Source organism: Thermobia domestica, chromosome 10, assembly GCF_964235325.1.
Source record: "Thermobia domestica chromosome 10, izTheDome1.hap1.1, whole genome shotgun sequence".
In the NCBI taxonomy this organism is placed as follows: domain Eukaryota; kingdom Metazoa; phylum Arthropoda; class Insecta; order Zygentoma; family Lepismatidae; genus Thermobia; species Thermobia domestica.
In genome coordinates this window covers 11764989-11787362 of record NC_137463.1, presented here as the reverse complement: position 1 = coordinate 11787362, position 22374 = coordinate 11764989, and the positions used below count along the sequence as shown (strand labels likewise).

The following is a 22374-nucleotide window of genomic DNA, read 5'->3' as shown; positions in this document are numbered from 1 at the left end:
TATACCGAAGTACAAAATACCGTCGAAGTTATAGAATCGGTTGTAAGCGAACATTCTAATACAATTAAAGGACTTCAAGAGGAGTTTCATACTTTCCAGGAAAAGTATATTTTTGCTAAGGAGATGGAGCGCGATGATGGACCTAGGAATACCAATCGACCTCCTGATAATGGGACTGAACCAACACCTCATTCCCAAGTAATTTTTGAAGATAGCGGATCATCGGTTGATAGTGAAGCGAGCACCGAATCAGGAAGAAGAACGAAGCATCCTACACGGAAGAGTAAGAACTCTCACGGTAACTGTAAGTGTTCTAAATCTTATAGTACTGATACGCCTTTGCGATTCAGTGAAATAAAATCCTTAACAAAATTCAGTGGTGTACCTGAGGATATCCCGGCTAGGGTATTTATAGAAAAATTCGAGGATGAGTGCGAATTAATGGGAATTAAAGAGTCGAAATTCATGAAACTTCTTCCTCATGTTCTATTGCCCCCATGTTTGACTTGGTATAAAGCAATTAGAGATAACATTAATGGGTATTCTGATTTTAAAGAGGCGCTATTGGCAAACTATGAAAACGACTTCATGTTGGCAAATAGGGACGCATTGCTAAGAACCAAATCATTTGACCCTAAAATACATAAAAATGTTACTGAGTTTGTAGTGGCCACATACAATGAATTAAAAGCCCTCAACCCAAACCAACCAGAGTTCCGTATAATAGCTTCTGTACGTATATTATTACCATTTAGATTACAACAAATGTTGATGACCGCTCAATGTGTCAATTTTAATCATTTAACCATTTTAGTTCAGAGCTACGAAAGTCAATTTCTAGCACAAAGAAATAGCAGAAATCCAGAAAAAAGTAAGGTTATCTCTAGACGTAATAATATTAATTATGCGCACATTCGAAATTTAAATATTCAAAATAAAGATAGTGTTAATTCTTCAGGAAATAGTGTTCATTATTTTGGTAATAGAACAAATAGTCAAAATAGTACCGGCAATTCAACTCAACCTAATTATAGATATGGTAACGGTAACAGAAGTTACCGGGATTATAATAGGAATCCTAGTAGAAGTCGCAATACGAATCAGCGTAATTGGTCACAAAATAGATTCCTAGAAGGACAAGTTTACAGTAACAGAAACTCAAATTCAGAATCTTTATGTAATCGATCGGAAAATACTCAAGAGTGCGGAATACAATGTACTTTATTAGATTATACTTAGAATTTTGTTAATGTTTATGTTATCCTTTTATGTTAATTTAATATTTGTATGCTAACTAATATTTCATTTTAATCAGTTGTGATCCAATATTAAACCACGTTATCTTATAATTTAATTAACATCAATTGTGTTGATTTTTCCTATCATAATTTCATTTTATTTTTCTTCTTCTGAATTCTATATTATCTATGTTGTATTTTACCTATGTAATGAATATATGAGACACCTAATTATCAATATGTAATGAATATATGAGACACCTAATTATCAAATGCAGGAAATATATTTTGTAACATCCTTATTTATAATGAGTTTAAATACTCAAAGAGCCTCGACCATGTTACTTTAAAAAAAAAAAAAAGGCTATACTTGGACCAAAAACAAACTTTTAATTGTTCATAATTTTTGGAATAGACCCTCCTCTACGATGTTATAAATAATTTGAAATATAATTAATTATAAAAGAATATTATTGATATAAAGAATAAATAAAAAGGAATATAAAGATATGTATTTATATGTATTGTGAATTTTGTATATACGAGGGCTATCCAATAATTAATGTATACTTGTCTTTGTAAAGTTGTCATACGGTCCAGAATTCTTTCTAGAAGTGCTCAATCACTTCAAGAAGTCCTGTCGGGAGCCATAAAGATAGAACGACAGCATGTATTATTCGGCATGCATGTATTATTCTTTACCTGCACCATTTAGATATTTTAATCAAAGGTGTTATAAACTAGCCAACTAATTATTTTATATAGGTTAGAAGAAGAAGTTATATATATTTTTAAGAAGTTATTATTATATAAATGTTTTTGTATCTTAGTATGTTGATTCTGTAACTATAGCAACGATATAACGTATGGTAGTATGATGGCTGTAAGCAGCCTAGTTTTAACTATACAATAAATACATACGAACAAAGCAACATTTGCAGTTTTTGTGCTAATTTAATACGTATGCAACTCACTTATTTGAACTAGGGCTCAACGATTACGTTGTAAAAAGAATTGTGTTTTCATCATGTAACTTCTATTTTAGTTATTATTAATAAAGCAGGTTATGTCTTCAATAAATGTCTCATTTTTCCATTCCAGTATTCTTTAGGTTAGATTTAATATACGTAATTTGATGGCATGATTTATTACATTTGTGCTAATGTAATACATGTTAGTTTCCAAAAGTGTTTTAAGTATTACAGTAAACACTTGTGTGATAACCTTAAACGGAGATTTTTAGATACCGGTAAGCGTAAGAAATTTCAATATATTTATTTTGTGTTTCTTTTCATGAGTCGTTATTTTAAGGCTTGTCCGTATTTTGGATCAAAAAAATTATGGCAACCCTACTGAAGGTGGGTAATAACACTTCTAACATACATACACAATTCAATATATTGCGGTCCCAGTTTGTTTAAAGTTACTTTAATATCCACCGAAACTTACCACGATAATTATTTCAATAAATTAAACTAATTTCATTCCTTTTAAATTTTGGGTTTCCTTAATACATATCATTCATTTCGCAGAAGTTAAAAATACACTTCAATCACTTATTATATCTTTAACAGCAAAAAGAAAACAAGTTTAAACAAGTCTGGCCACTAGATTTGTTATCATAAGGTACGGACTATTATCCTTGTTGCCCAATAACTAAATATACATAAATGTTATCGTTACACAATTTCGATAGGACTGGATTGGGTTGGCACAACCTTTCTTTTTTTTCCCCTATAGTAATGATATTTTATGCGTCTTTCATTATGGTTTGTTACTTTTAGATGTAGTATATATTTGAACAATGACAAAGGCATTGCTTTTTTTAAAAAAAGAATCTTTTAATGTTATGATTTTTAAGTTTGTTTCAATAAAACAGTCACCTGTCAGGAGTGGGATTCGAACCCACGCCCGGAAGACCGGACTGCGACCTGAACGCAGCGCCTTAGACCGCTCGGCCATCCTGACTCCCTTAGTAAAATAAGCCTCAGAACTTGTTGAAATAGTTCTATCTGAATGTATGGCAACATTCTATTTAAAGTTGTAGACTATCAGACTTCTAAAACTCTTAACATTTACAGGAAAATCATTGTAAGTATTGGTTCCCATGTTTTGTGGTGCTTTTGTACTAAAGTGCGTCGGCTAAAAGTAAGTATAATATATTTGGTACTTGTGTTGTGTAGTTTTTATGTAGTCTATTTCATTGTTAGTATATGAGGCTATTTCTAGCTTCTAATAATAATACGTACGAAGAAAATTGAGTGTTTTAAAATAACTGTTCACATGAGCATGGGCGGCGATTAGGGTGGACAAAGGGGGCAGTTCCCCCCTCCACTTTTTTGAAGTAACAGATTAATGTATATAATTTCATTTGGAAATATAAAGTTTTTGTAAGTACAATATTACTGTTTCATAGAAAAAAATGGTGCCATATAATATTTGCCGTTGCGTGAATACGTATTGGTTATTTTCCCGTGAGTTAAGAAAGCTGCAGGAATTGCGTTTTCATTGCCACGGAAAATAACCCCAAAAATGACCTATTAGAGCACAACGATTCCAACATACTTTTAATTCAGGTGTATAAAAGCAAAACTTGCTAAATCCATTTTTCAATTTTGTCAGCAAACGAAGTGACGCCGTTATGTTTCAGAATTGTTGAACATTGTTTTATTTTTTTCTTTTTAGTGGTCACTACTTAATACAATTGAGTGAAATCAACCACTAAAAAAAAAAAAAAAAAAAAAAATGCTCAACAATTCTGAAAACATGAGGGCGTCACTTTTTCTTCGTTCCCAGATAAAATTCAAAAATGAATTTAGCAAGTTTTGCTTAAATACCCCTTCTCGCAAGGGCTCGATATGTTAGTATGCCGCTTTGAAACTAACGGAGAGAACGTTTCGCAAAAAAGAAGTATTTCACAAGGTATTCTTTAACTGCACAAAAACTGAGTTCCTAAAATGTCTTTTCTTCTTTGAAAAGTGAGGAATATTGATTAAAAAGAGCATAATAAGAAATAACTACTACCTTTTTCATTGTTTTGTAGTGTAATGTACGAGTGTTTAGGGGTGTACGAGTGTATATACAATTAAAATTATAGAATTCAACACAATTCTAGGTTTTAGGATTATTTTCTATAACTGCAGTGTAGAGTGATTCTAACAAGGGACATCACCCAAATGCCCGGCTCCGATTTCAATGATTTTTTCTGATAGAGTGCATGTATGCATTATTTGTGATGACAGAAATTTTTACCATGGTGCGTGTTTTCTATTCTTTTATAATTTTTAAGTGTTGTGATGTGGTTATTAGAGATTACTGCAGAAGTCCCTTACTACCTTTTGTAAACGGAGTGTTAATGAAAAAACAACCATGTAGATACATATAAGGTCTAAAGGAAGTCATATGGTGGGTATGACCTTGACGGCAGCCATCTTGAAATCCTCCATTTTGAATTAAGGTCAAGTTTTTTTAAAAATGGAAATAGGGTAAAAGTTATAGGCATATTAATTGTTTGTACTTACTTTGTGCGTAAGTCCTTTACCTCCGCTTCTAACCCGCGTATTAATGATAATAAGAGGATAAAAGCTTCGGTAATACATATTATGCCTAGAGGCAAGTGATACGATAAGGGTAACCTTGACGGCAGCCATCTTGAAATCCACCATTTTGAATTAAAGTCAAGTTTTGAAAAATGAAAACCATAGAATGTAACACCTCATTTTAATAGTGGATTTCAAGATGACTGCCGTCAAGGTCATACCCACCATACGACTTCCCCTAGGCCGTACATGGTTATTTTTTCGTTAACACTCCGTTTACAAAGGGTAGTAAGGAACTTCTGGAGTAATCTTTAATAACTACATCAGAACTCTTAAAAATTATAGAAAACATGCGTCATGGCAAAAATTTCTGTCATCACAAATAATGTATACATGGGCTCTATCAGAAAATCAATAAACAAACAAAAAAAGCCGAAAAAAGCAAAAAAGGACAAATAAAATCCACCATTTTCTGGCCTACAATGACCCAAAATGAACATATATTATTTTAAGCCTCGTTTTCGGGCACTCGTATTCCTCAACTTCCGGGCCCTACTAATTGCATTAAATGCATATACTAATTACATTACTAGAGTTACAGTTTGTAATGTACAAAACTACCTTTCTCGCTTTCCTGCTAGCAAATGTATCTATGATATCACTAAAGTTTAGCTGACGGGCAAAAGTAGACTCCATTATAATAGTTTCAAGTTGGATAATCTTTGTTGAGTCATCGATGACCAAAGGACATTCTTTACTCTTGCAAGTGCACTAAATGATCTTTCAGCCTCCGCCACAGACACTGGTAGAGTACAAAAAATACCAAGAGGAGTAGTAACATTCGGAAAAATATTGACTAATTTTTGGTCAAGAATTGGGTTGAGCTACTGAAATGGTATCAGACCAGCACTGAAAGCAGATTGAATCACTTATAAATAAACTATTTCATTAATGATATCGTTTGCATTTTGTTAGCTGCATTTCTGTTGTAAACTGTGCTACTGTTTCTTCTTTCTTCTCACAAGGAAAATATTTTCGTTTGACGGAGGAAGTGTTTTAAAATATCTTTTTTTTCTGTATTTTGTGCACACATAGGAAAAGAATCAAGAACTAATAAACAACCTAAAGATCAAACATAATAAATAAATAAACATTAAATGATATCGAGTTAAACATGTTTTTAAAAAACACCGAAAAATATTTGTAACAATTTTCTCTTTAGCACACGGGTTATAAAACTTTCTGTATTCGCCGGGCCTCTAAGAAGTCCGGGCCCCGGGAGAAAATCCCCGGCTCCCCCACCCTCTCGACGGGCATGGGTGTGACGCCCTGTCCAAACAGTTCATGTTTTCACGTGACTCCCCAGTTTGCCTAACAACTCTGAAACGCTGAAAACTGGGAAACACCGGCCAAGAATCGAACGCGGGACCACACGGACATGATTCCAACGTTATAACCATTAGACTACGGTTCCCCTACGGGTTCCCATCAATATTGTAGTAAATTAAACTTGAGTGACCTCTCTGAAGCATTTTTTTTTAAATTCTTAAAACTCGCAACAGAATGTAAGTTAAAATAGCATAGAGCAGTGGCGTATTTAGGGGGGCTTAAGCCCCCGGAAATTTTACTTACTATAGTAAAGTATATGAAATATCTTCAGAATTTTCACATTTTCAGGCAAAGCCTTCCCCCCGAAAGTTAGCAAATTCCCCCTAAAACAAAATTGTAAATACGCCACTGGCATAAAGTATGCACAAACACTTAATTTATTTCACAAATGGTCGTTATATCATTCTTGCGTTCCTAGCGTTGTGAGTCAGACTATCAATTTCCGTATGCAAATGCAAATTGAAGAAAACCGTGGGAAATGAAGCATAAAATGTAGTGAAGCATATTTGTTGTTTATTTTTGCTACTTCATCTTTCTATCTCTCGTTTTAGTATTGAAGAAGAGTAGAGTACAAGGAAAGAGGGTTAACCAAATCCCAGCGGGATAGAAAGAGAGAGCAAATGAGTTGTGCTTCATTCGGCAAGAAAACTTACGAAAGGTTTCTCTCCTTTCGCGCAGATCGTCGTCTTTTGTTTCTCTTTCACGAGTTAATTAATTCAGTTAATCACACAAAAAAGAAACGGAAAGAGGAACAGAAACTTGTACTAGAAGGCTTTCGTCTTTTGAATTCAAGAAAACGAATATAAAAAGAATTGCAAACCAGCTTTTAATAATGTACTTTAAAAGTTTTTTTTTCTGTACATTCTGGGAATGAAACTTCTTTTGTCAAAATTTGCTCAAAGAAAAACATAACATTGTTTTGTCATTATAAGGAATTAATTATTTTTTATCTTCTGGGACTCTGGGCTCTTTTTTGTGTGTACTTAAATACTTAATAAAATACCCGAAAGGCATTTGAGATCTTGCAGTCAAAATAAAACAGTACCAATGATAAAAGGTATATTTAACTGCTGCCACTCTCCGAATAAATGTTTTTAGTGAACGAGTAGTTTTTTTTTTTTTTGACTTGCGTAGTCCAGTGGTAGCGTTGCAGTTTATAAAAGGGGATACCAGATTGTTTAATGCTTAACGCCTTTTGGCTCACATTTACGTAAAGCAAATGCTGATATGTTGTCTTTACAGTGACGTGCTGTGGGGGGCGAGCCGGGCCACGGCCCTGGGCGCCGAAGTGAGGGGCGCAAAATTCGGCAAGAAAAGAAGGTAAGAAAAAGAGAGGAAAAATTACTTGGCAAAATATCAGTATGTACTTAAATCCTCTTCCTGTTTTAGAAAGTGGTCCTATAATGTTACTCATGTTAGAGAAAATGGATGTGCACATATATAAAATGAAAGGAAAAAAGTAATAAAAAGTGCTCAAACACAAAGGAAAGCAGGGTTTATTTTTGAAAATTTTGTTACGTTTCGCGCCAACCATGATGACATTTCGCGGCTGGTATTTTGACCTCCCTCATATGTAAGGGAGTGCCGTCGTATACTCTCGCCCACGGCCCCGATTTTCCATGGCACGGTACCGTATCTTGAATTACAATAAAAACAATCTCTGTGTCCGTCATTCGTTTTTCTCACACCAAAGAGAGCCACAGAAAGGTCTTCAGCATATCTAATCGCGTATGAAGCCCCCTTTTCGAATTTCATCATGCAGGAGGGGAAAATAGGGGGGATCAAAATGTATTGTAATATTCTCTACGTGCAACAACACAACACATAATTGTTTTGTAATAAAGCAGTTAAAAGAAAAAAGTCCAATTCTGTGTAACATAATTTGACTGTAGCAATCTGCTTTCCGTAAACAGCTTTGCGTGGATCAGTGGTTGAGTGCTTACCTCTGGTGGTGGGGTCCCTGGTTCGATCCCTACCCAAGTAAGTTTGTGGCTGGCAACATCGTGTCCGTGTGTTTTCTTGGGTACTCTCTTTTCCTCCCATTGTCTCATTCCATCAGCTCTTTCATAATCATTCATTTGCCTTAATCATCATATCCCTTAACCTAATGGACATAATCCTGGGACATTAAACTGAAAGGTTTTCATAAAAGATTATAAATACACGGGACGCAGGATATTAGTGTCAAATTTATAATTTCCGAAACTGCAGAAATGAATAGTAACGCTCACGATGCCGTTCAAGTCCAACTTTGCTTCATCGTTGTGGGATGGGATGTTGGGGACCGCACTGAAAACTACTGTAACATATACAGATAGACGATCTTAGTGTCAGATCTAGTGTTCGGGATCCCAAAGCTTATTTGTGACAGTCCAGGTAACATCTGAGCCCAAGTTTACGCAAGAAGGAACATTGCAGCTGGTCCAGGAACTGACAGATGAAACGCCTAAGGCGTTGCTCTTCGGTATTTATTTATTTCATTGATATTGACAGGGGAATACCGAAGGAGTGGCTCTTCGTCATTTATGTATTTCACTGATATTGACAACGGAATGCCAACGGAGTGGCTCTTCGTCATTTATGTATTTCACTGATATTGACAACGGAATGCCAACGGAGTGGCTCTTCATTATTTAGGTATGTCATTGATATTGGTAGGGGAATGCCAAAGAAGTGGCTCATCGCTATTTATGTATTTCATTGATATTGACAGGGGAATGCTGAAGCAGTGGCTCTTCGTTATTTATGTATTTCATTGATATTGGTAGTGGAATGCCGAAGGAATGGCTCTTCTTTATTTATGTATTTAATTGATATTGGGAGGGGAATGCCGAAGGAGTGGCTCTTCGTCATTTATGTATTTCACTGATATTGACAACGGAATGCCAACGGAGTGGCTCTTCGTCATTTATGTATTTCACTGATATTGACAACGGAATGCCAACGGAGTGGCTCTTCGTCATTTATGTATTTCACTGATATTGACAACGGAATGCCAACGGAGTGGCTCTTCATTATTTATGTATTTCACTGATATTGACAACGGAATGCCAACGGAGTGGCTCTTCATTATTTAGGTATGTCATTGATATTGGTAGGGGAATGCCAAAGAAGTGGCTCATCGCTATTTATGTATTTCATTGATATTGACAGGGGAATGCTGAAGCAGTGGCTCTTCGTTATTTATGTATTTCATTGATATTGGTAGTGGAATGCCGAAGGAATGGCTCTTCTTTATTTATGTATTTAATTGATATTGGGAGGGGAATGCCGAAGGAGTGGCTCTTCGTTATTTATGTATTTCATTGATATTGGTAGTGGAATGCCGAAGGAATGGCTCTTCTTTATTTATGTATTTAATTGATATTGGCAGGGGAATGCCGAAGGAGTGGCTCTTCGTTATTTATGTATTTCATTGATATTGACAGGGGAATGCCAAAGCAGTTTCTCTTCGTTATTTATGTATTTCACTGATATTGACTGAGGCATGCTGAAGCAGTTGCTCTTCTTAATTTATTTATTCCGCTAATTTCTTTATCTTCAAATATGATATATTGCAAAAACTTTATTCTCCCTGTACGGAGAACGGGTATTACAACTAGGCCTAGTTTAGAATAAAACACTAAGCAATATTATTATTATTATTATTATTATTATTATTATTATTATTATTATTATTATTATTATTATTATTATTATTATTATTATTATTATTATTATTATTATTATTATTATTATTAAGAATAACTTGTTCGCAAGAATCACCATCCTCAGATTACAGAAATGGTGATACTTAAAGCAAAATGTGTCTACACATTCTTGGAAATGAAATGGAATAAAATTTTTAATTTGCTGTCTCTCGTTAATGTCTTTGAAGCTAACATAGATGGATAATAAGTAAAGAATAATGAAATGGAATAATTACAGTATACAGTACGCATACTTGTGAGTTCTATGTTTAATCCAAAGGGTTGTCATATGATTGATCTACAAATTGTCATTGTCTCGTTTGCCTGCAAGGCTGAGTTATGCAATCCACTCTATCACTAATGTCATTTTGGTTGCATAACAACTTTGGTTGCCTAAATTCAAACCGTCTGCCAAGAATATATTGCTATAAACATATATGATAGACAATCAGGAAACAATTATCTTCTGCAGCACGGTGGCTCAAGTGGTAGAGAGAGCTCTTCCCTCTGGTATGTGTTGCCCTGGTTCGATTCCCGGCCAAGTAAGCCTGTGGTGAGTTACATGGAATCGGTGAATTTTCTCGGGGTATTTCCATTTGCTGCCACATTATCATTCCACCATTTTTTCCATTGTCATTCACTTGCCTTAATGATCCGTCTCCCTTAGCCAAAAGGACATAAACGTAGGACGTTAAACTGAAATATTTCATTTCAATTCTTCTTTTAGTATAGAAGTTTGCTTATAGTTATGTCTATACCGGTAGCTGACTATCAGTAGCGTACCCAGGAATTTATTTCGGGGGGGTCCAAACTAAATATGAAGCTATTTTATATTAAAATTGCTAAAATTGCCCCTAAAATTAGGCTAAATTTTTTAAAAATCGAAATTTCGGGGGGGTCCGGACCCCCGTGTCCCCCCCCTCCGTACGTCCCTGCTGACTATAGAAGTTGTTTCAACTGCATAGTAGTGTCGAGGCCGCTCAATGATAGAGCCACACTTGTCGTGCATGTGATCCCTGGTTCGATCCCAGGTCGCGCCAAGTAAGCTTTGTGGTGGACAAACACCATGAGCGTTGGTTTTCTCGGAGTTCTCCCGTTTCCTCCCACTTCCTTCCCTCCACCGTTTCATTCCTCATCATCACCGTCTCCTTTAGCCTAGCCGGCATAATCGTGGGACGTAAAACTGAAAGATTTCCTTACATTTCATAATAAAGCTGTATGTTTATCGTTTCTCACTTATTTCTTAAAACAAATTTCCAAATAAACCATGAAAGGCAATTTTATACTGAGATCATTGAAAAACCATCAACAACAATTGATAAATAACACACTTATGTGAACAATTATTTGAAAATAACGTAATAATCTTTGAACGTAATATCATTATCATCTAGAAATAGCCACATATACTAACAATGAAATAGACACCATAAAAATTGCATAACACAAATATCAAATCCCGGCCCACTTTAGTACAAAAGCCCCACGAAACCCGGGAATCAATACTTATAATGTTTTTTCAAGCAAATATTAGGGGTTTTAGGAGGCTGATACTCTACAGCTCTAGATAGAATGTTGTCACAGGCCGGTAGCCATCCAAAAAATGTAGGAGAGGCCCGGTAGAAGTTAGGAGGGGGGCGATCCAACCTTATTATTGTTCATTTGCAAGCCTACAGTGAAAATTTTAGGAGGGCCGACCCCCTGACTCCCCGTGAATACGGGTCTGTGTTGTCATGAATCCACATAGAAATATTTCACTAGAGTTGAATAAGGGAGTCAGGATGACCGAGCGGTCTAAGGCGCTGCGTTCAGGTCGCAGTCCGGTTTTCCGGGCGTGGGTTCGAATCCCACTCCTGACAGTTAGGGCTGTGCGATATCCGGTTTTGAATATCGAACTTCGATATCGACCAAATATCGAAAGTCGATCGATGTATCGAATATCGAAATATCGAAGGTTTGATAATATATCGGTCGATAATATCGAAGTATCGAAATATCGAAAAATATCGAAATATCGAAAAATATCGAAGTATCGAAATATCGAAGTGTCGAAATATCGAAAAATATCGAAGTATCGAAATATCGACGTATCGAAAATATCGAAGTATCGAAATATCGAAGTATCGAAAAATATCGAAGTATCGAAAAATATCGAAGAAAAAAATGCTACGGATATTAGAAAGTAGGGCATGACAGTGCTTGCTTCTAAGCTTTCCAGCCACTTTCAGGGCCAGTTCTAATAAAATGTCTCGATATCTCTTAACCGTCAGATAAGGCAAACCGTCAGATGTGAGGTGAAAAATTTTCTTCTATATTTTTCCGGAAAATTTTCCTATTCATAAAAACATACTCCACGTATTCCTATATCGTTGTTTAGCCGTGATGTGAGGTGGAAAATTTTCTTCTATATTTTTCCGGAAAATGTTCCGTTCTTAACAAATATCAGTGATCAAGTAACAGTTCCTCAGTATTCATAAAATTGATTGAAATCATGTATAAAAATGTTAAAAAGTGAAAGATCGTTTAAAGAATCTGAAAATTTTCATGGCTCACACAATTTTCAGTACTATGTAGGAACAAGTGAAATAATGTTTCATAAATCGAAATATTTTGTGTCTTGTATGCAAAAATTGAAGAATTTTTTATGAGTCGGAAAATTTTCGTCATTTTGAAGCAAAAAGTAAAACGACTTTTTGTGAATCGGAAAGTTTTATTGCTCTGTAGAAACAAATGTAAGGAATTTTCATGAATCGGAAAAGTTTTCATCACGATGTAGAAACAAGTGAAAACACTTTTCATAATCCGGACAGTTTTGGCTATTATGTATAGTGATGTTAGGTGGGAAATTTTCCACTATATTTAACTGCACATTGAGATATACGATTCCTGTAGAGGAAAATTAGACAGCAACAAATTGTAATTTTCCAATTAGATTTCGGGAACCAGAAAATTTTCTAATATTTCAGTTGGGAAGTAAAAATTTACGTAGTGTTTCTCTCTCTCTCTCTCTCTCTCTCTCTCTCTCTATTATATCTACTTATTTATAAATGTTGCAGAATGTAAATCTATAAAAGTAGTAAAGCTATGAGAAAACAGTCTTATGCGTATTAAACTGACGAAATCTAATATTGTAAGATCAAAGGTGGATTCTGAGGGAAGAACGCATTCAAGTTTTTGAAACATTCTTGAAATGAAAAATCATTAGATTTTCACTTCATGAAACTTTTTAAGACAATATTTATTACCAATAAATTTTATGGCTAAACAACGATATATGAATAAGTGGAGTATGTTTTTATGAACCGGAAAACATTCATGACTTTTAATAAATTGAAATTTTAAATAATAGAATGGGATATTTGTACTCTACGAAGTCATGTTCTCTGCACTTGGCATACACACATACACACACACACACAGAGAGAGGAGTTGAATTGAGTTGATTTTGAGTTAACGTCCCTTTCAGCAGCGAGACCATATAAGACAGGACCAACTGATTAACGTGAACCGAACTACATGAGCTCCTGCTGGGAATCGAAGCCAGGTCTTCCATGCCAAAGGCGCGTATGCTAACCGCTTAGCAACGAAGGAGCTCGCAGATGAAAAGAGAGAGAGAAACACTGTGTAAAATTTTACTTCCCAACTTGAAACATTGGAAACTTTTCCGGTTCCCGAAATCTAATTGGAAAATTATAATTTGTTGCTGACTAACTTTCCTCTACAGAAATTCAATTTCGTAGCTGAATGTACAGTTAAATATAGTGGAAAATTTTCCACTTAACATCACTATACATAATATCCAAAATTGTCCGGCTTATGAAAAGTTTTTCCACTTGTTTCTACATTGTCATGAAAATTTTCCGATCTATGAAAATTCCTTTCACTTGTTTCTGCAGAGCAATAAAACTTTCCGATTCACAAAAAGTTGTTTTACTGAAAATTATCTGAGCCATGAAAATTTTCAGATTCTTTAAACGAACTTCCACTTTTTTACATTTCTGTACATGAATTCAACCAATTTTATGATTACTGATGAATTGTTACTTGATTGCTGATATTTTTTAGAACGGAAAATTTTCCGGAAAAATATAGCGGAAAATTTTCCACCTCACATTACTAATGGTATACTGACATGCAAGTCTATTTGTCTATATTACATCACTAATTTCTTTAAGCAGAACTGATTGAATTATTTGGTATATAGTAAATTGTTGCTATCTTTTTTATAAATATTAAAATATTTGTTTTTTGAAGTTGTGAACACGTCATAACATATTTTGAATATGACAAATATGATAATTGTATGATGCTTTACAAAATAAAAATTGGTAAGGTTTTATTACCTACTCTTAAAAAAGAATTGAAATATTGTCAGGTTTACAAAAACATGTTAGATTTCAGAAGAGTACTGTGTAATTTTTAAAGATAGCACTGTAACATTTAAGTAAGACTTCGCTTATCCAGTCCGGTGGTATAACATTATTGTTTTTTTTTTCTTTTTTAATGAGATTTGTGTAAGGAAGAGAAAGTTTATCTTAATTCCTATTTAGTGCAAGTTTTGAGCATTTACTTAAATTCTTATTACTATCACGATGGTGAGAATTATTTTTACGAAAATCTCATTTTCTCTTGTATATTCACTTCAATAAGTTTCCTGTTCACCAGTTATACTCAATTGTAAGAAACAAAGATTCGTAGTATGTATACTATAAAAGTTTGTGTGCAAGTTTAGTTGTAGTTCACGCAGTGGTGCCCCCCCCCCTTATGTCCATGACGCACCCCCCAATTGTCTATCCGTAGGTGTTCTTCCATGAAAAAATCTACTTTTTGATTAATTTTTACACCCCTTCAAACATATTCATATAGATTTTTATCCCCCCCCAAATATTTCAATGACGCAGTTTGCGTCATAGCCCCCCTCTGTGGGCACCCCTGGTTCACGTAATTTTTGCGTTTCCGACAACATAAGAGGAGTAGTATGTAGAAATTGTATAAATATATCTGGAATATTGTATAAATATACCTATTCTATCCAATTATACCAGAGTTTATAAACACAGCAGGTATTCATTATTCAGCTCTTTTCCTGTTACACAATGTCGTGTTTGAACGGCTCAGCGCCACAGATGACTGACTAACATCAAGGAAGTTTCGAGAAAACTAAGGATAAGGCTTGCAGATTATATGCGCCCTTATGGATCGCCACATTTTTTCGATTCTGGCATCATGTTGACTATATTGTTTGGGCTTTGATCATGTTTGGCACACAAAATATGTTAAAGCCATTTCAGTATAGAACTTAAAATATGCCTTGATATCAGTTATTGATCTGCGGCGCTCAGCCATCTATTTACGGGCAAACTGCACGCAACATTTTTATATTTATTTTTTGTAATTAAAACATGTTTTCTAGTAATTATGGGGACCACCTCCATTATCAAAATATCGAATGGTATCGAAGTATCGAAATATCGAAGTATATCGAAATATAGAAAAATATCGAAATATTTAAGTATTGAAAAATATCGAAGTATCGAAAAATATCGAAGTATCGAAATATCGAAAAATATCGAAAAATATCGAAGTATCGAAATATCGAAAAATATCGAAGTATCGAAATATCGAAAAATATCGAAGTATCGATATATCGATTTCGATATTTACCAAATATCGAAATTTCGATATTCACAAAATATCGATCGATCGATCGATATATCGAAGTATCGCACATCCCTACTGACAGTTGCTTTATTTATTAAAGCAGACTTTCAGTATTTATTTTGGCTATTGTTTAGCTTTGGGAGGCCAGGTTTTTAACCGACTATTTTGCGATATTCTATTCATATTCGATTAGGTTAGGTTAATAACATTTAATTCAGACAGTGTTTCCTCACGAGCGTCAGCGAGTGAAGGCGGGATAGAGCCCCACAGGGCACATTGGTTTCTGTCTTCGTTAGCGTTGGCCCCCATTGCTAAACATTTACCTTAATTTGGTAAGGACTACTTATTTTTTAATTAATTTTATAAGGAGTAAAATAGGGATCCCGTAGGATTTTTTTTCAAAGGTAGAGTATGAAAGAAGAACGAGATACACGTTCAGTTGCAAAAACATACGTTAATCTTGAACCGCCCTTCTGATTTTGGTGCTGGATGTCCTTAGATACACCACATTTTCGAGGATTTACAGTTAAAATTCAATACTTTACATGAAAATAACATATTTATAAAGAATAAATTTCTGTAGGCGATACAATTATATACATAGGAATATAGTTGTACTTGAGGTTTACAAGTGTAGGGTTATTAGTGTAGAAGTATTACAAGTGTTTTTCGACGGATAAAATAAATGAGTGCATACGAAAGATAAATGTATTAGATACCATTTTCCACTGGCGATATATTTCTGCACAGTTACAGAAGCTTTATTTTATGTTTACAAATGGATCACTACTAATATGAAATTATGACAAGTCGGTTTTGGCAATGGTACAAGTTTCAGTATCATTTCTTTTCACTACCCTCGCTTACGCGTATACTCACCGTCGCTGACTCGCCTGCTCACTTCGGATGCATCCCCACGCTATTGCGCAAGCTTATCAGCTTCGCCCTATTCTGACTCGGTTAGATACCATTCGTGCTTTTTAGTGGCCACCTAGCACAGGTTGGTTTGTCTTTTTGCACTGTAGGTTTTTTTTTTTTTTTTTTTTGCGATACATCCGGACGTCGTAGTTATATGCAAATCGTAAAAGAATTGTATTTTAAAAAAATTACTTCTGATGCCCCCTTTTGAATTTTATCTATGCCAAATGAGAATTTCATGTCACCCAGTGCAAATCATTTAGGACACAATGCGAAGAAAATTAGTGAAAGAATTATAATTATTCAACATTATTTCCAGTGTGCGCCAAAAGTTAACCTGCACGGTAAGTTTTAAATTAATAGATTTAAAAACACTAAAACTTTGTACAGTCCAATATCAAGAAGGGGAACATTGTTGCCAACTCAATGTTAAAGTTGAGTCATTCCATGGAAGATTACTGAATCAGGGTCATGGAATCCAATGAAAATTTGCCCAGTTTGCCCAGGAAACCAAAGTAACTTCAAACGCAGAGTATATCCTCCCCCTCCCCTCTGAGCTTAGCTAGGCAGCCTCCAAAGTTGCAGAAGCGGTCATTTAAAAAAACAGTATTTCATCCACTTTTTAAATGTAGTGCTTGACTGAACAACACAAAGCCACAAATAAAGTCTTAGTTTGAAGCGAAAGTATTCATCTTCAGGACAAAATATCAGTTCGGTCATACGACTTACACAACATTGCTTGACCAGACACAGCACTGCTTGACTTGGCTGATCTCATGAGAAGGGGTATTCCAAGTTGGGCAAAGGCGTTGACTTCAATTTAAGCTATGAGTGACAATTTACAGGGCATTTCATTAAGTTGGATCACGTTGCGTCACTCACTTTTCATATCACAATGTTCAAACCAGAAAATACTGATTGTGAGTTTTCAAAATGAACACGTATCCAATCAATTTTACTTTTTTTAAAAAATAGATTTCACAAATATTCTTTAAATGGTTCAACATAGGAAACTTTAACGTGAATCACTTGAATATAATTCACAATCGTTTGAATATTTCGAAGCATCCCATCTTCTGTGCTAAAAGAAACTAAATATAGGGTTGCCAAATTTTAAAATTAGAAAAGCGGGGGATTCTAAACCGTAAGTACTGATGTGAACTTGTATATTACAAATACTGACCTGGAATCCTTCGTACTTTTTTTTTTAAGTGATTACTTTGTTAAGTGATACTTCCAATGCACTTTTTCTAACGCAACTAAAGTAAAACAAATTTAGTTTTTGCCTGTAATGTTTTATCAAGTTCAACAAATGTGAGTCTCGCATTGTAAGGTATCAAGTAAGTACTACAGTACGATATCTGTAATTGTAAGGATATCTTTAAGGCAAGTTTTCAAAAAAAAAAAAAAAAAAAAGCGATATATTACATATTGTTTATACGGCTATCTCTCAAAGTAACACAAAATAATTTATACTAAGTCATGAAGCCATAATTCAAGTATGTTTATCACAACATCCACAAATGAATATTCATCCGTATAGAACCTCTAGTACAGTACATTAAAAACACATGAACCACACAAAGAAAATTACTGTGCATTAGAGCAAATCTCTTATTAGCAAACGGCTTTGCGCAAGCGCACTGGGCAAATAGCTCACAGCCTGAGCCTGAGCGCGATTCCAGATTTAATTCAATCGCAATTGAGATTGACACGGAGATGTAGCGGTTTACGTTGAATATAACAACACTTTATCTACCAAGTCGTCTTAGATTTTTCTCCAATCCAAAAAAGGGATGGTTTCTCGTGATTAAGAGATGATTAAGCGGGGAACGAATATGACCTGAAAATCGGATGATACCTGCTAAAATCGGGTAATATGGCAACCCTACCTGAATATTAATTAAGGTTTGATTAATGTTTGCATGAGAGTCGTTGATTGATGCGTATTGAATTAATTACTGTCGGCCCCTCCCGTAATAGTTTATTGTTGTTCGATAATTATACAAGTTGAAAAAGAAAACTTAATGACATACACACAACATTGAAAAATTATTAGAACATATGATTAATGTTTTTTTATGCTGCACTATTCTCTCTGGAATATGTTAGATCAACTTATTCCTCATAGGACTATATGAATAGACTACAAGTACCGTACCATGAAGAGGTTTCGAAGTTGACAGTGTTTTGTATTCCGTTCATAATCCTGATAATATCTTAGTTCATGCTAGATAAGGAAGCAATGTTGTAAATGATTAATTAAAACCATTACTTATTAGCGTGGATGGTAATTACGAGAATTAATATCCTGTAGACCTATATTAGTACAGTGCTTCTAAACCTTTTTCGACCGACGACACACTTCTTTAACATTAATAATAATAATAATAATAATAATAATAATAATAATAATAATAATAATAATAATAATATTATTATTATTATTATTATTATTATTATTATTATTATTATTATTATTATTATTATTATTATTATTATTATTATTATTATTATTATTATTATTATTATTATAGTGAAACCAATTAGTTTTTATAATGACTCTATATACCACAGCATTATTGCTATCGCTGGAGGTGTTGACTGGTACAGTCTGTCTATATTTTAACTAATAATTATTAAATTATTCTTAATTTTTAAATTCTAAAATTTCTCGACACACCTTATGAGACTGAGTGATACACTAGTGTGTCGCGACACATCGGTTGAGAACCACTGTATCAGTATATCCTAATCATTTGGAAACGGAATTCAGTACAGGACGAATAGTCTTAAGCATGGCCGTTCGCAAAGTTCGACAAAGTGAGGGGCAATGGCCCTTCCCTGGATTTTCGAAATAACTTGCATAGGTTGTTGTGCTGATAGAAGTTTATTTTGAAAATCTACATTTGAATAACTAACTAATTTTCCATGCTATATTGATAGTTAACATTAAATACTTGAAGGCACAAATAGACGTTTAATTTCAGACGGGATTCAGTTCTTCGAAATAATGTCAAAACATTTAGATTTGGTCATTCACACTACAGTAGATATATTTACTGTAGATAATAAAGTTAGAAAATGTGTATAAATAATGGTTATTTTCCACGAAATATTATATTCACGCGTTCCCCAAGGTATGTGAATGAATTCGCGACTGCGATTTTGTGATTTAAGGTACCATACATCAATGGAAGGATTTTTAGAAATTCAAAGGAGCAGGAGCGAAAGAGGTGCAATATTTCTCATAGTAAAATGTCCCTATCTTCGATTCTCTGAATTGTAGAGACATGAAATTTGATACATAAACTTTTCATTTAAAATAATTAAAGAATTGTTTCACCGTTTACCGATATTTCCTCTACAAAGGACGAAAAAAAAAAGCTAGCAAGAAAAGGCGATGGGAGATATAATTGTTATAATAAGATGGACATATCATAAAATCCCGTAAGAGCTGCCCTATGGCTAACTCGTTAGCGTACGCACATTTGGTGTGAGGAATCCAGATTCGATTCCCGGCGCTAGCTCATGTGGTTCGAATCCATGTTAAGTTGTAAGTCCACATCTTTATAGCTTTGCTGCTAAAAAAAAAAAAAAAAGAAAAAGGACGCTAAAATTAAATTAAAATCAAATCAAATCGAAATCCTTTAAGATTATTAAAAGGGTTATGGAACTTGGTATATAAACTCTTTTCACTACATGTAAGCCTATGACACAGCATTTCCGGAAATTGCACTTTTAACGAAAACAGAGAGCAATTTCTAATGTTTTTCTCATTATATTAAATATGATTTCGAGATTGACACTCTCATTATGACGGGAAAACAGGTGAACCATTTGAAATTATTTTTTGAACACTATTTAACATTTGGGGCCATATTGCTTTTCTTCATTTTACTTTTATTGAAATATGTATTCTAAGGGGGGAAAGGGAATTTAAATTTTTCGCAAAGAATAATGCCATTAACGTATTCTTGCCGTGCGAAGAACGGAAAGAAAGGCTGAAATATGAGGTGCGAGGCCGTAGGCCGAGCTAAAGCGGAGTCTGAAAGCGAAGTCCCCAAATAGCCGAACGCTAAGTCTACAGTTATATAAAAGAAGTCTTGGCTGATCAACGTCTAGGTTAAATCCCTTAAGCTAGAAACAATAAATTTTGACAATGCGTGAATTTTTAATGTAAAGTACCACTAAAGAAAGATTTTTTTTTTTTTTGGAAATTCTACAAGGAAGAGGGAGAAATAAAGGTGGTAATTATTTTTTTCAAAATGTTCATATCTCGTAATCTCTGAAGGTTAGATATACGAAATTTGGAATATTGGCTTCACCACTTACAATAATTATACATGTATTTCAGCGTTTTCTGATATTTGATCTCGAAGGGAAGAAAACGGCTGGAAAAAGAAAAGAAGTGCTATTGACAATTACTATAATAAGATGTTTATGTTTGGGAATTCCCTCAAGTTGGAGACCTGAAATTTGGTATTTACACTTTTTATTTTAAATAATTCACCACGTGTTTCTGTGTTTTTTGATATTTGCTCTAAAAGGCAACAAACAACAGGTAGGAGTTGCCATTATTATAATGAGATCTTTAGATTTCAAATCCTCAAAGTATTGCCGATAGTAATATGGGGGGGGGGGGGCAGTGTATATAATAAATGTGATTTTGATGTAATTTTTGAGGTTAGCTTCCCTTTCAGCAGCAATACTATAAGACGTTGACCTATAGTTTAAGTTGGGATCCGTACCACATGAGCTCCCACCGGAAATCGAACCCGGATCTCCCACGTCAAATGTACATACGCTAACCGCTCAGTATAATATATGATTGTAATTATTTTCAACATATAAACAATACTTATAAGTATAAACAAGATTCTGTATATTAAGTCATTAGTCATTTATAATGTAAGATATAATTTTCATGTATAACTGCATATAGCTTGTACATAGTTTTATCAAAGTTTCTCAATCTCATTTTCACATTTTTTAAATGTTAATATTATATTATATTGTTCAAATTGTATTACTATTTTTTCAAGTTTGGTTTTATTCAAGTTCGTATATTTTGTATATGTCTATACAGTGGTGTATTTAAGGGGGACTTCCTGGCTTAAACCCCTCCCTAAAAATTTTTATTTACTATTTTAAAGTAAATGAAATATCGTGCAGAATTTTCATATTTCTAGGAATAAAGTTAGCAAAGTTCCCACCGGAACAAAATCGTAAATACGCCACTGTATCTATATATATATAAAATCTTTGGCTTACCTGGTGGTGTAACTTGATGACGGGGGGCTATTGAGTCCAGAGGGCTTAGGGGATGAGATTTCACTGCCACTGGAATTCGAGTTATCCATGATGATGACGATGATGATGATAAGTCACATCAGATTAACGACACACACAACCGAGAGATGATACAAGCAAAATAACGAAATAGGTCAGTTATCTAATGTGGAGGATATGTATAAATTTTTTTGTTATATTATTACAAGTTTCTTCCGGAACGAGAAAAAATTAAAACACATTCGCACACTCAACATACGCGCTTAAAATATAAATTCCCCCTAACTATTTTTTTTATTCTTTTGTGATTTAATGATTATTTTATTTCTTTTCTTTCTCTTGCTTTCTTTGATAATGTATGTGAATGTATACTTTTCTATCTGTCACACATTCCGGAAAAAATTTTTTTGACCAGGTGAGGTCACGACACGAGGTCACCTCAGTCCTGTACGGCACACGCCATCTGAACTGGCAAGTAGCTCGCCGGAAAACCATGCACACGCAGTGATACAGTCGTTGAGGGGAAATTTTGTTCTCGCGGATTGGGAAATTTTCCTTCGGTGCAGAGGGAAATTTCTTACGCTGGATATTTTGATATACATTTTTTTTTTTCTTTTCAACAAATCACGTGCAAATATATTCCTTTCA

At 34.3% G+C, this 22374-nt stretch overlaps 1 protein-coding gene and 2 non-coding genes across 3 annotated transcripts in view; 1 reads left to right on the top strand and 2 right to left on the bottom strand.

The window, feature by feature from the left end:
* Window positions 1-22173, bottom strand: part of LOC145662288 (ecdysone-induced protein 78C-like) — a 435634-nt gene extending 413461 nt beyond the window's left edge. Inside the window, exon 1 of the mRNA XM_081727699.1 lies at window positions 21709-22173. Coding sequence (XP_081583825.1) covers window positions 21709-21797 — 89 coding nt within the window. The 5' untranslated portion in view covers window positions 21798-22173. The remainder of the gene's footprint in view (window positions 1-21708) is intronic.
* TRNAL-CAG (transfer RNA leucine (anticodon CAG)) lies at window positions 3123-3206 on the bottom strand. Its single transcript has one exon. It is a non-coding gene; the product is annotated as a tRNA-Leu (tRNA).
* Window positions 11631-11714, top strand: TRNAL-CAG (transfer RNA leucine (anticodon CAG)). The gene has a single exon. It is a non-coding gene; the product is annotated as a tRNA-Leu (tRNA).
* Window positions 22174-22374: the final 201 nt, after the last annotated feature.